Here is a 14,716-nt window from a genome sequence, read left to right as displayed (position 1 = left end):
AGAATTTCACAAGTTTGATTTTTCTAATGTACAGATACAGGTCGATCCTCACTTGTGCCAGGTCTATTTTATGTGTGGGGCAAAAGTTTATGCCACGTTTCAATAGCGATGTTTCTACTTCTGATATTGTTCTTTTTGATAGATTTACTACTTGTAATTAATCTATTATCGGATCTTCCTCTGACGCATACTCCTCGTTTCGGTCCCTATCTTTTCCTAAGGTCCCGCTTGCGCCTTTTTCCCCTTCTCTTTGGTTTCTTGGGGCCCATTGACACCCTCTTCCTCTTTGTTGCAGCTGTTTTATTCGATTCTGTTCCCACTGCCTTTGCTGTAGTACTAGGCGCATGTTTTCTAAAAAAGTTAACTTAGCATTGTCAGATAATGTTCCTGGTTCCCCTTCACTGAGGTCTGTAGATGTTAACAAGAAGAAGCTGCTGGAGACACTTGCCGCACCGCCGAGTGTCACTTGTTCTTTCTAAGAATCGAATTTACGCGCAAATGTGAATATGCTTCCTTCAGCGTAATCTATTGAATCACGTACAAATTTGGTATGTTTTCGTTGTCTCACTATATTTTCATGCTTATCAATTTGACTTTCCAGTTCTTATTTAAATTGTCATTTCCACATTCAGTTTCAGTGATGATATTTCTCTCTCTGCCTCATATAGTTGTTCCTTGATTTTTTCCAAGGCAATATATATATAATATATATATATATATATATATATATATATGTGTGTACACACACACAAACCTTGGCACTCCTTCTCCAGGGCGATGAACAGGATTGACAGTGGGTTGAGTGAAAGAATTTACACAGCGTACTGTACTACCTTGTCCAGTTTGGTCATAGGGAATAGGCTTGTGTGAGCAGGGTCTGGTGTCCTGCAATTTTCCTGTCAAAGAGAACTACCTGTAATGGACAGCATGGTCTTGAAGAGAACCTTGCCTCTTTTCTAAATGTGATCTAGTAGCAACTGAGCTTTATTCTACATAGTGGTGAAATTGAATAAACGTTCCACTGTCTCCAATTGAACATCCAATCAAAATTATAGCTTTTCTTAAGGGTTGTTGGGCTCCTTGCTCTATGAATCTGCAGCGGAAGTTCCACAACCCAGATCATAGGCTGCACCCTCCAGGACATTCCGTATGCTCTTTGAAGATAATTTTCAATTATGTGATGTATTCTTTCAAGAACTCTGTGGCACTGAGAGTGCTAGAGTCTTTCTCGGTGAATTGAAATGTGTTTCTGTGATATTCCATCTCCTTTTCCCTATCCAGGGAATTTCCAATTTTAGCTCTTAGATTACTTTATTTCTTCCTTCATTTTCCTTCCTTGCTTCCATCCTTTGTTTTCTCCCTTCCTCGTCAGGGTTTCTGTTGGCAAAGTCCCATTATAGTGAATATGTTTTGCATAGCACTTCTTTCTATTTTTTGCCCTCTCTGCTGTTTTTCCATCAATAAGTCTCCTTCATTAGCCATATCTATAAGCCTTTGGTTATTTTTTCCACTTCTTCTGCAAAGCTACATCAAGGTCTGAGAGAAGAAACCAGCGGGAGTTTTTTTTTTTTCTTTCTTCTACTGTCGTGGCCACAGACACACCATAAGAAAGTGTTGTACTGAACTCTTGGGAAGGGCTTTTACTGTGCCCTTTGTCCCCCTAGCCAGTGTCACATTTTAAGACCGGATACATCCGGCTTCCTATCCATTGTTTACACTTATGGTGAGACCTAGTAATAGCTGATCTGATTTGAAGACTGTCTATTCCACATGCATAATGCAAAAAGAACAATTGATGGACAGAATCCTGGCTGAAGAGGGGTGAAACCCCGAAACCGGTCCTAAGATGCTTGATTCAGGTCCAGGGAAGACATGGCTTAGCAGTTTGGGCTGGACTGTTCCCATGAGGCACAGGGTCAAGACTGATTTGCATATGGCCATGTCTGAACTGGGGTGGCGTGGTGAGCAAATTAACGATGGAGTAAACCCAGATCTGTGACTGGGGGTGAATGTTTTGCCAATGTGCAACATTCCGTCCATCATCTTGTGTGTTTTGCTTTTCCACATGCATAAACATGAGAATCTGTTGCTGTGGGTATCAAAAGTGCCCTTGGTTCCAGCACATGCCTGGAGATGTTTTAGTTTTCACAACTTTAAGGAAGAAACCATTTACTGGATATTATAAGGAGTACAAGTAAGTAAGCATGATAAGAAAGTATTGCGCAGCCAGCGCTTCAGAAATATTTAGTTTAACATACTACACCGTGCGTAACTCACACCAGCGTGGCTCAAGCGATTTTATTTAGTTTGAATGCCCACACTGCCACCTACCCAGCATCACATTCGTGCATATGCTCAGGACATGCCCCGCGCTGCAGACCTATTAGTCAAAAGTACACACCATGATGCAGACAGTCACTGGTCTGACAGGTCTTGACACATGGGAGACTTGCGCCCTGGGGATAATCAAATGTCAGAAAAAGATGGAAACGCGGTTTGACGTTTTAACCCTACTCCTAGCGAAACGAAGCATCACATTGCATTGGCACTCACCTGCAGGTCCTCCAATAGAACCATGGAGGGGAGTGGTCTTAAAATGGGGAGCCACAGAGGACGATGCAATCAGGCTAGAGGAGGCACGTGGGACGCAACAACACCCCGTATCCATGGAATGGGCAGTGCTCCTCCACGGTTTCAAACAGGCACATATGACCCCTACGGAATCCCCGGTAGTCACCCAGGCGACCCCATACCCCACAACGCCTCACACACAGCCCCCTCCCCCCCTCAATACCTGCACACGCAGCGGTAAGAGAGCAACACCTGGTGATGCCCAGACCATCGAAAATAACAGTGTCACACGCCCTGAAACCCATCCACAACTCCACCTACCAAGTTACACCCTCAGTTGGTTAATTGAAAACGACACTCGTAGACAAACCCATAAGAACAGCAGAGATACATTAACAATGCTCAAGAATCAAACACTTTACTATAGATCCAGACCACTCTTAAACGCATACGCTGCATGTTCCGGACACAGCACGCCCAAGCACTCAGCCAACTTAATCGCACTACACTCTGGCAATTTAATGTAAGCAAGAGATGAATAATCGCAAATTATGTTGTTTTTTATATACTCTGAAACTAAAAAACTCAATAAAAAGGTTTATAGAAAAAAAAATGAGTATAAATAAAAAACCTTTTATCTTATTAGGAACACTGCAGTCATCTTTTTTCAGGTACTACAACATCACTAAACTGATCGAATTAACATTCATACATACACACAGACATATAATGTTTTAATTTGCATACTTTTTTTTATAGGACTTTGACTCCTGGTTTGACACAAACAACTGTCTTGGCGATCAAAAGCTGGTGGAAAGACTCCATGCGGTAAGTAGTATGTTTGATACTGATTTACTTCCAAAATATATTAATAGTATTGAGCTACTGACTAAATTATTCATACAAGTCTTTCCTTTGTTCTGAAATGTGGTGATGCTGGTTGGTCATCTTTGTAGATGTAATGTGGCTAATCTTCATACAATAACAGCTCCTCTGAAGGCTCGTTAGTACTTTGGATACCCTGCTAACCAAAACTGACACACTACCCACAATCGCCGATTCTATCATCTCACTGCTGTGGTAAAAAGAGTGTGTCCGTTTTGCCCATCAATACTAGTGAGTGTTCCCTAGCCAACCCTGTTTACTTAGGGTATGCTGCTGACTGGTTCCGAACAAATATGCTAAAATGTACCTACAGTTGCTGCTCATGACTCAAGCGGGGACTCATAAACTGCCACTCCTTGTTTGAGACAGCTGCAGATGAAGCCTATTTACAATGGGCACCACAGTTCATGTAGTCTGTACAAACCTGACAGAATCTTCCCACATTTAACTGCTCTCTGATACAGCCTATTTACTGGGCTAGATATTCATAACACATTTGAGAAAATGAACCCCCAATTACTGCTGCAGGAGACTGAGCGAGGCACTTCTTGAACTTAATTCTGAAGAATTCCCTAAAACAGAGCATGTTTACACTTGGCTAAATAATATAAATAGATATGCTGATGTGTATCCTGAGCTGCTGCTGATGCCGGTTGCTGGCAATGGGTTGTGTCAAATCTTAACTTCTTTAATATTTGGCCGTCTTTTGTCTCAAATCTAATTGATGTCTCTAGTTTGACCAATATTTCCTCACGGTGCATGCTATCATTTCTATCCCTTTGTGGTAATCCACGTCTTGTAACAAAGTAGGCCATTTTTTGTTAGCTCATTCCCTGATAGTTTGCAGCTTTTTCTTTGACCATTATTACCACTTTGCAGAGAGCTTAGTTGATGCCTCCATATTTATATTACAATTAGTATTCAGTGTTTCCATTGTGTGTATGTTCCTGAACATTATTTTAGGTGTAGCCAGTCTTATAATTGCAGAATATTAGTATATAATAACACCTTTTTTTGTCATTACATTTTTCATTATTACACACATTAGTCAAATCAGGTTACTTATTCTTAACTTTCATCAAACCAACATCAGATTTACAACACATTACATTTCTGTTCACCATGTTCACATGTTTTATATCTTTTACTTTGGTAGGCCTCATCTTTCCCAAGCACTTTAGGTTTCACTAGTATTGGAACATGCACAGTACATCCCAAACATATTGTATTGTGTACTCTGTTTATCAAGGCTCTGATGTAGCCCCCTTCTGCCAGTGGCTTATTTTTTTGTGGACCCTTCAGCTATTGGCTTCAGATTTTGTGAATTACCTCTTGGCTCAGCCCACAGGAAGATTTAAGTCTCACTATTTCAATGAGTTCTTGACTGACAACCTGTTAGGGGCCCACTAGTTAACCAACAAATTGCCAGGCGCAGTCCTCCTGCTCCAGTTGACCTGGCCTTTTTGTGGCAGCACCCTTATGCGGAGAGTCTTGTATTTCAAGCTTAGGCAAACCCTGACATTTTGCCTACCACTTCCCAAAATAAGGGATAAAAGAGAGTGGAGACTTTTGAAAATGCTTATTCTCCTCAGCCAGTTTGGCCCTGCAATCTCTTAATGCCTCTTGTTTGCTGGGCCGCTATAATCCTGTCCTTAGGGACACAGTGGTGCAAGTCCTTCCACGAGTCCAGAAGACCTTTGCCATGTTTTGTCACAGGTAATTCAGGATATTTGTGAATAGGCCTGGGCTGGTCATTCAGTACTACCTGCGGTTCATGGTGAGAGAGGAGCATTTTCAGTTTGCTATCCTCCCCTTTGGTCTCACTCGTGCCCCGAATGGTCGGAAAAGTGATGGCAGCCCATCTTCGTAGACACCAGTCTTCTCCTACCTCTACAACTCTGTGCTGAAGGTAGGCTCGCCTCAGGCAGTCATCCACCTCCTCCAGACGGCAGTGAACCTCCTGTCATCTTTGGGGTTCACTATCAATGTGCTAAAGTCACACCTGACTCCTTCTCAGATGCTCCCCTTCATCTGAACCATTCCAGACACAGTTCGGTTTTGCCTTTCCCTGTGAAAGAGAGTCCAGGACATTCAGGCTGGATTTCTGTGACGTTGACTCTGAGGCTGCTGGGACAGTTGGCTTCGTTCATACTGCTGGTCGAGCATGCCAGGTAGCATATGCGGGCTCTGCAGTAGGACCTGAAGTCCCAGTGGCCCCAACATAGAGGGGACTTCTCCAACCATGTTCAGATTGTGGAGGAGTCTGCGAATGGTCCTCAGTGGTGGCCACTGAACTGCAGTTGGGTTAACGGCCCACTGGCTGAGATTTGTCAGCGGCAAACCTCTCTCCCTTCCCCACCCATACCTGACATTGGTGACCGATGTGTCATTTCTGGGCTAAGACGGGCATCTTGGAGAGGTGGAGGTCAGAGGCCTCTGGTCCCTGGTGGAGTCCCTGCTCTAAATTGATCTTATAGAGCTGAGGGCCATCCACTTGGTGCTGAAAGCCTTCCTGTCATCCATCAAGGGGAAGCTGGTACATGTGAGAGTATGGCGAGGGATTGAGCGTGTGCTCCTCCTTAAATAATGCAAGTAATAAAATAATGTTTTGACACTCCCTTAGAGGTTCCAAGGTATTGAAGAAAACAGTTGGCTTGAGTTGTCTTTAGAAAATATTTTATTAATTACATCCTGGTTGTTCCTGAGTATTGTAATATTGTAGTTGGAACGAACGGCCAACACGTGTTTCGCCCTAAGGTGGTCAATTGGACCAGAGCTTTCTCAAGGCTGTAAAAGATGCAATATAGTGGTGTGAGTCAAACCGGAATTAGGAGAACCGCTCATATTTCGAGTGGTAAAGGCTGCATGGTTTTAAGAGCTAAGGTAGGGAGGTGGGGGATTGCATAGCACACGACAGAAGTTAAGGTGTGGTGCATGAAAGAAAAGATAGTAGGGTAGTAAGCCACTGATTTTATATGGTTGTAGTGTTTTGTTAGATTTATTTTATTTATTTTAATTTAAGGTGCTGGCAGGAAATGAGAAAAGGCTTGGTTTAGGTGTTACTATAAGTTATTCTGTGAGCAAACATGCAATGCTAAAGTGCCTAAGGATAGGGTTAATCAAATCATTATACTAATTATTATAATTTGTTCAGCGTAAAAAGAAGGGGGGAAACATAATTATTAGTACGTCAACAGGAAGATTGACAGGTCAAACAAAAGGATAGAACCATATCATAATATACACACATATAATACCTTCACAAGTATTCAGATGTTTGTAATTCCTTTGTATACATTCATAAGTCTTCAAATAGAAATCTGGTAGATAGACCGTGAGATCTGGAAGGCAAAGAAAAATAGGGAAAAGGAAACTAAGAAAAAGGATGAAAGCAAAGAACGGGCTATTCTTATTACAACATAGTACATGTCACAGAAAATGATGATAGCATTAGGCAATGTGGGAGAGGATCTAAACTGATAATAAAAGGGTGATGAGGATGAACCGTACTGGGGCAATGCTGACGGGCAAGTAATGAGTACCTCGTGCAAAGCAAACACAGAAGATTGGCAGTATAGTGACAGAAGGATTATGTAATTACATAGGAGTCCTTGGTGCACTATGTCGTTCAGGCAGTTAGAGCAGGGAGGGGCACCTGAGTTCCTAGCACTAAGAAAGATGGGAGGGAGTGCAAGTTGCGGGGTATCGAGTTAATGCAAGCAGCTGGGCGTGTCCGAGCAAGGACAACAAAGTAGAATATCGGTTCCCAGCACATGCCCGTTTAACAGGCCAGGACCATACCTCAAGAGAAGGGCCATCAATGTTGGGCAGCAACTTGGACTTACTTTATAGTTCCTGTCAGAGTCTCGGGATAATCCCTCTTCGTCTGTTCGGTCATCCTTGGCGGTCTGATGGCATGCTTGGTCAGCGCCATCTTTAAGTAGGGAAATACAGGCATGTGGTCAAATGATGTGACTACGGCTGGTGGGCACTATTACTGAAGAGTCGCGAATGATAAGGTACTTCTGGAAAGTCCAGTGCCTCGAGCTACTCTCCTCCGCCCAATAAGGACATATTAAGTCAATACCATTTAGGAACAGGACCCCTGGACCTTCAGTGCAACAAGGGACGACCTGAAGCTGGTACAGGTGCTCACGAACAACATCACCACCATGTGGTACTGCAGCAGATAGGGCTAGAAGTAGGGTGTGTATGACCCTGTGCCAGTTCTCAAGAAGATCAGGACAGACCGGTCCCAAGCCAACTTACTGGCTCTGGATTAGGCATGGTAAGTTTGAAATACGGAACTCCTGGGCAGAAACAGGGCTGGGTTCTGCACCCATGCCTTTGCAACCTCCACCTATGTAAAGATTGAGCAGCGACAACTAAACACCAAGATGATGTCATCTTGGCAGCCAGGCGTCCCTCAACGAAAACTGTATATGCTTGTTTGACAAATTTGCGTCTTTTTGCAGCACTCTTTTCTAGGCTAAACTGTCTGCGGTTTTGTTATTTGTTCTATTTCTCATCCGGCAAGGCTTGAGATGATCCACCCGGCAACTATTCTTTCTAGGCATGGTTAAGGGTTATCTTTTGACTCTCGTGGCCTTCTTATGGTTGCTTGATGAGCCCTCTTTGTTTAATTCACCAGTTATGATGCGATTTTCGAAGAGCTACAACTCTTCTCCTTTTGTGATGCCTGCATGGGACTTCAATTATTATTTAATGTGTGCTTCGATCGAACCGCTCCACAGCTGTCCTTTACAGCTTCTCGCCATTAAAGCTGTGTTTAGGATTGCCATCAACTCTGCACAGTGTGTGAGTGAGCTTCAGGCTCTGTGTTTTCATCCATGATAGACCACCTTCTTTCCTGATAGTCTGGTTCTGTGAACTGGAGCCTCTTTTCTACCAAAACTTGTTCTGTTCTACGTCGGTCACACTATCACCCTGCCAGCTTTCTGTGCTTCACCAGGCTGTGCAGAAGAATGCAGTCTCGCACTGGATCGTGCTCTTCATTAAAATCTGCTATGCATTGCCAAAGAAGCACCCTCCTGAAGGCTTAGAAGCCCATTACACCAAGGCCAGAGCTGCTACCACTGCGTTAGCACATGCAGTCCCTGTCCTAGACATCTGCCAGGCAGCTACATTTTTGTTCCTCCATATGCTCACGAAACCCTATTGTCTGGGCAGTCAAGTCTGACGAAAAGTGCACTTTGCCTGCTTGGTTTGACAGGACCTTCTGGTTTGAGTCCATTTGCAGCTGATCTACAATAGGTAGCACTTTGGTATCTATTCAAAAGGTGAGGAATCTGTGGCTTGAATTTTCTATCAAAAGTACTGCACACACCATTCAAAATCACTCTTTTGACAGGTAGGAAAACCTGCTGTTAAATATTAAATGTGTCACCCCTAAGCACTCCTTGCTGACCACAAGATAGGGTGCATAATGTTTAAGAGTGGATCATGTATGACATTACAAATAGCATGAACTCCTGGTGACTAGGCCTAAAACGACATTGTCACTTCTCAGGCTGTGACTGGCACATGGGAAAAGTCAAATTCTGATGGATACTTTTGCCTGTGGATTCCTCACCTTTTGAATACCCCCTGCACCAGCATTCAATCAATCAATCAATTTATATAGCGCGCTGCTCACCCGCTAGGGTCTCAAGGCGCGGGGGGGGGGGGGGGGGTGTCCGTTACTGCTCGAAAAGCCAGGTCTTGAGTTGCTTCCTGAAGGAGAGATGGTCCTGGGTCAGCCGTAGGTGGATGGGGAGGGAGTTCCATGTCTTGGCTGCCAGGTAGGAGAAGGATCTTCCTCCGGCGGTGGCTCTGCGAATGCGTGGTACGGTGGCGAGGGCGAGGCTGGTAGATCGCAGCTGGCGGGTGGGCGTGTAGAAAGTGAGGCGGTTGTTGAGGTACTTGGGGCCCAGGTCGTGGAGGGCCTTGTGTGCGTGGGTGAGGAGTCTGAACGTGATCCTCTTGCTGACGGGGAGCCAGTGCAGGTCTCTCAGGTGGGCGGAGATGTGGTTGGGGCGGGGAATGTCCAGGACGAGTCGTGCGGAGGCGTTCTGTATGCGCTGGAGTCTTTTCTGTAGTTTGGCTGTGGTTCCCGCGTAGAGGGTGTTCCCGTAGTCCAGTCGGCTGGTGACGAGTGCCTGGGTGACCGTCTTCCTGGTTTCGGTGGGGATCCATCGAAAGATCTTTCGAAGCATGCGCAGGGTGTTGAAACAGGATGACGAGACGGCGTTGACTTGTTTGGTCATCGAGAGGGAGGAGTCCAGGATGAAGCCCAGGTTTCGTGCGTGGTCGGTTGGCTTGGGGGTGGTGCCCAGGGCAGGGGGCCACCAGGAGTTGTCCCAGACGGAGGGGGATGATCCCAGGATGAGGACTTCCGTCTTCTCTGAGTTCAGTTTCAGGCGGCTGTTCTTCATCCACTCGGCGACGTCTTTCATTCCTTCGTGTAGGCTGGCTCTGGCGGTGGCGGGGTCGTTGGTGAGGGAGAGGATCAGCTGGGTGTCGTCGCCATAGGAAATTATGTTAAGGTTGTGTTGGCGTGCGATGGCCGCGAGGGGGCTCATGTAGATGTTGAAGAGGGAGGGGCTGAGCGAGGATCCTTGAGGTACGCCGCAGGTGACTTCGGTGGCCAGAGACCGGAACGGGGGGAGGCGGACTCTCTGGGTTCTTCTGGCGAGGAACGAGATGATCCACTCCAGTGCCTTCTCTTGGATTCCGGTGTTGCTGAGGCGCTGTATTCGTGTGCGGTGGCAAACTGTGTCGAACGCTGCAGAGAGGTCCAGGAGGATGAGGGCAGCTGCATTCCGTGGGAAAATTCTTTCCTAGCTCTCCCACGTCGACGAGGATGTCACAATAGCACGGCTCCGCTCGCGACACCGTATGAAGTCATCGGAGCCATAAAAGGACCTCGTCGGCATGCTGACGTCAGTTCCCTTTCATCCACGCTGTCGACGCTTAACGTTTTTTTTCAGCGCTCTCCATTTTCATCGTGGAAAACTTTGTATCTCCATATTGTTTCAGAATGGCTACTTCCAGGAAGACTGGATTCAAACCCTGCAGAGAGTGTGGCGGGCACATGTCCATTACGGGCCCGCTTGATGACTGCCTGTGGTGCTTATCTTCGGACCACGACATCGAGGAATGCAGAAGCTGCAGGAGAATGAATCCGAAGACGATTTAAGAACGTGAAGCCAAGAAGGAGAAGAGAGGTAGGAAGAGGGCGAGGTGTTCGTCTTCTCATACTTCGAGGTCGAAGAAGCACAAAAAATCCAAGAGAAGACATACCTCTCGTCATCGTTCTTCGAAGGCCAGGGTCTTGAGGTCGAGATTGAGGTCGCCGACTCCGGCTGGGCGACCTCGGAGAAGGGACTTTATCTCTCCAACTTCTTCTCCTCAAGCGACGCCCGTACCATCTCCGGCTGCAGCGTCGCCGGTTTCAGAGGCTTCTTCGCTTCATGAAGATTCACCGGCTCCAGCGACGTCATCGGCGCCAGGTGGGTCCTCTCCAGGCCGTGTGGCTTCACCTGTGCGGGCGCTGTCCCCTGCTCCGCAGGCTCCAGTGCGACCTCAGGTGACTCCCCTACAGGAAGGTTAGGATCCGTATCCTCCTTTTCCTGCTCCTGGGGCTGACTCTTCGCATTTTCTTAATGCGATGTTTGGTTTATTTACCAGAGCCTTCGACTCCATCCCGCTCGCCTTCAGGCCCCGTGGGTCCTTTGGCTTTCAACCTGGGTGTTCCTCAGTTCTATCCCCAGGCTCCTTTCATGTCGTTTTTGCCTTCAACTCCGGCTTGGCATTTCCCGGCGCCGAGATCGTCCACTCCGGCTCCTCAGACTCCTTCAGCTGCTGAGTCGGCTCCACCTCGAATTCGATTGACGTTGAGGTTCGATGTCGAGGCTCCTCCATCGACGCCACTGGTGTCTTTTTTGGCGCCGCGTGTGGCTCCACCGACGCTGTTGCCTAAGCAACGCTCCAGGAGAGAGGCTCAGAGATTGCTTGAGGAGGAGTATTTACAAGATCAGGAGGAAGGAGAAATTGTGGACTCTGTGGATGAGTTTGAAGGCCTTCAGAAAGCTAGTGGCATAGATACTTCCCCTGAGTATGACTTACCATCTGCAAGTGGATGTGTTGTACAGGACGTTGCACCTTACCATGTAGTTATAAAGAAGGTGGCTGATTTATTGGGCCTTAAACTTCCCTCTGCGGAGATAAAGTCCAACATACTAACGGAAGTTTTAAATACGTCTTCGTCAACTTCTGAGCCTCTACTTCCTTTCACAGATGCCTTAACAGATCCAAGTGTGGAGGTGTGGCAGAAGCCTTTGTCTGCTCCGGCTGTATCTCATTCTCTCTCGAGAAGGTACAGGCCTGCCCCTGGTGATCTGGCTTTTTTGTCATCGCATCCGACACCGGAGAGTTTAGTTGTCCAAGCTTCTTGCTCAAAACAGTCTTCTAGTGCTTTCCTACCATTTTGGGTGATAGAGACTTGAAGAAGATGGAGCAAGCTGCGAAGAAGGTGTTCTCTTCGGCGGGTATGGCTCTAAAGTCAACTAATGCAATTTGCCTTCTTGGACGATATAGTCATGCATTGATGGACTCTGTTGTTCAATTGGCTCCTTAGTTGTCTGAGGAGGATCGTGCCAACTTCTTGGAAGTCCTTTCAGATTCGCAGGCCGCAGCACGTCAAGTGATTCAGTCAGGCATGGACACTGCTGACTCTGTGGCTCGTGTTATGGGGTCTTCTGTGGATACAAGGAGACAGGCATGGCTCAAGTCTTCCGGTTTTTCGGCTGATGTTCAAGCGACTTTGCTGGATTTGCCCTTTGATGGGTCAAGGCTCTTTGGTTCAAAGGCGGATTCAGCCTTGGAACGTTTCAAAGACAGTAGAGCTACTGCAAGATCTTTAGGCCTCCAGGTGCAGTCTAAAGGTTATGGGTACAAAAGATATCGTGGCTTTGGGAGATCTGCTTCCTTTCGTGGCCGCCAACAATTTCAGCAGGCCCAACAACAGCAGAATCCCTTGTACAAATCATACAGAGGGATGAATAAGAGAGGCCTCAGGGGTGCAAATCGACAACAGACCTCCTCCTCTACCTCCCCTCCCGCCGCCGTTGGTACATCAGGAAAGGAGTTCTAGATTCCCCATCTTAGAATATGTTGGTCTAGTTGGAGGTCGGGTGTCCCACTTTCTACAAGATCGTTGGGTCTTGAATCTTGTAGAGAATGGGTACGCCCTCCCATTTTTGGAGTTTCTTCCTCCTTACCCTCCTCGCCAGGGTGGTTGTTCAGAAGACCACTTGCTGCTTTTGCAGCAGGAAGTTCTTACATTACTTCAAAAAGGTGCGATAGAGGTGGTTCCGGAGCAGGAAAGGGGTCAGGGTTGCTACTCCCGATATTTCCTGATCCCTAAAAAGGACGGTCGATTAAGGCCGATCTTGGACCTTAGGATTTTGAACCTTTACCTCAGGCAGGAAAAGTTCAAAATGTTGACCTTGGCTCAGGTTCTCTTTGTGCTGCAACAGGAAGACTGGATGGTGTCCATCGATCTGCAGGATGCGTATTTTCATCTTCCCATCCTGAAGTCGCATCGGAAGTATCTCCGGTTCACGGTGGGATCGCAACATTACCAGTTTGCGGTTCTTCCGTTCGGTCTTACTTTCGCACCTCGAGTCTTTACAAAGGTGATGGCGGTGGTAGCGGCTCATCTCAGAAGGTCAGGGGTTCTTGTTTTCCCCTAGCTGGATGACTGGCTGTTGAAAGCGGAGTCTCCAGAGTTCGTTTTGCGCCACTGGCAAGTGACAACTCATCTGTTGTTCAAATTGGGTTTTTCGATAAATGTACCCAAATCTCACCTGGTGCCTTCTCAGCGCAGCCTGTTCATAGGGGCAATACTGGACACTTCTGTGTGTCGGGCATTCCCGCCTCCACCGGGGATTCTCGACATACCGGAAATGATTCCTTTATTTCACGATGGAGTGGTTGTTCCAGTCCTGAAGGTTCTTTGCCTGCTCGTCTGTTCGCTTCCTGCATTCTGTTGGTCAACCATGCACGCTGGCACATGAGGGCACTCCAGTGGTGCCTCCCCAGGCAGTGGTATCAGCACAACGGAGATCTTGGGGCGAATATCAAAATCTCCAGAGAAGCTGCAGCGGAGCTGTCTTGGTGGAGTGTGCAGGGCAACCTGTCTCAAGGAAAGCCCTTTCAGCCTCCTCCGCTGGTGGCCACAGTGATCATGGATGCCTCCACTCTAGGGTGGGGTGCTCATCTGGGGAATCCGGAGGTCAAGGGTCTTTGCTCTCCAGAAGAAAGGTTGCTTCACATCCACCTTCTGGAATTGCGTGCGATTCGTTTGGCACTGAAGGCTTTTCTCCCTTCCCTTCGCGGTCAGTCAGTACAGGTCCTGGCGGACAACACTACCGCGATGTGGTACATCAACAAACAGGGAGGTGTAGGGTCGTATCACCTCTGTCGAGAGGCTCTGCGACTCTGGTCCTGGGCTCAGGGCCAACGGATTTGTGTGTTTGCAAATCATCTGGCCGGTGTGCTGAATGTTCGTGCGGACAGTCTCAGTCGGCACTACTCGGCCGATCACGAGTGGCGGCTTCATCCGGAGGTGGTCCATCGCATCTTTCAGATGTGGGGATCTCCTCGGTTGGACCTGTTTGACATTCGCGAGAACGCGCACTGCCCTTTAGTCTGCAGTCTCCAGTATCCGATGCAGGGAGCTTTGGGGGATGCGTTTCAGATAGATTGAAGCTCGCAACTCCTTTACGCATTTCCTCCCATACCCTTGAATCCTCGGGTTCTGAGGAAGATTCGTCAAGACCGGGCCCAAGTTATATTAATCGCCCCGGATTGGCCAAGAAGGGTGTGGTACACAGACCTACTTCACCTCTCGTCACACCCTCTGCTCCGTCTCCCTCTCTGGGCAGACCTCCTCTCGCAGTCGCAGGGGCAGGTTCTACACCCCCACCTCCAGAGCTTGCACCTTCATGCCTGGAGTTCTTTCTCTCTCCCTCCAGAGATAGTGGATGTTATTTAATCATCCAGGCGACACTCCACTAAATCTGCTTACTATTCCAGATGGTCCAGATTTGTTAAGTGGTGCAGAGACATTGACCCTTTGAAGGCCGTTTGTCTAATATTTTGGAGTTTTTTCTTTCTTTAGCACAGCAAGGTTGTGCTGTAGCCACTGTTAAGGGCTATTTATCGGCTTTGTCGTCCTTTTTATTTTTGCCAGACC

General features: G+C 47.1%; 1 protein-coding gene across 2 annotated transcripts in view; it reads left to right on the top strand.

Moving 5' to 3' along the window:
- LOC146829460 (SWI/SNF-related matrix-associated actin-dependent regulator of chromatin subfamily A member 1) overlaps positions 1 to 14,716 on the top strand; it is a 1,967,301-nt gene that overhangs the window by 783,916 nt on the left and 1,168,669 nt on the right. For both annotated transcript variants that reach the window (XM_085608144.1, XM_085608145.1), the window contains one exon: positions 3,331 to 3,399. In XM_085608144.1, the coding sequence (XP_085464270.1) occupies positions 3,331 to 3,399 (69 nt within the window). The remainder of the gene's footprint in view (positions 1 to 3,330; positions 3,400 to 14,716) is intronic.

This window comes from Triturus cristatus, chromosome 5_2 (genome assembly GCF_964204655.1).
Source record: "Triturus cristatus chromosome 5_2, aTriCri1.1, whole genome shotgun sequence".
Lineage (NCBI taxonomy): Eukaryota > Metazoa > Chordata > Amphibia > Caudata > Salamandridae > Triturus > Triturus cristatus.
Note: the sequence above shows the minus strand (reverse complement) of the source record. Positions and strands in the feature narration are given on the sequence as shown.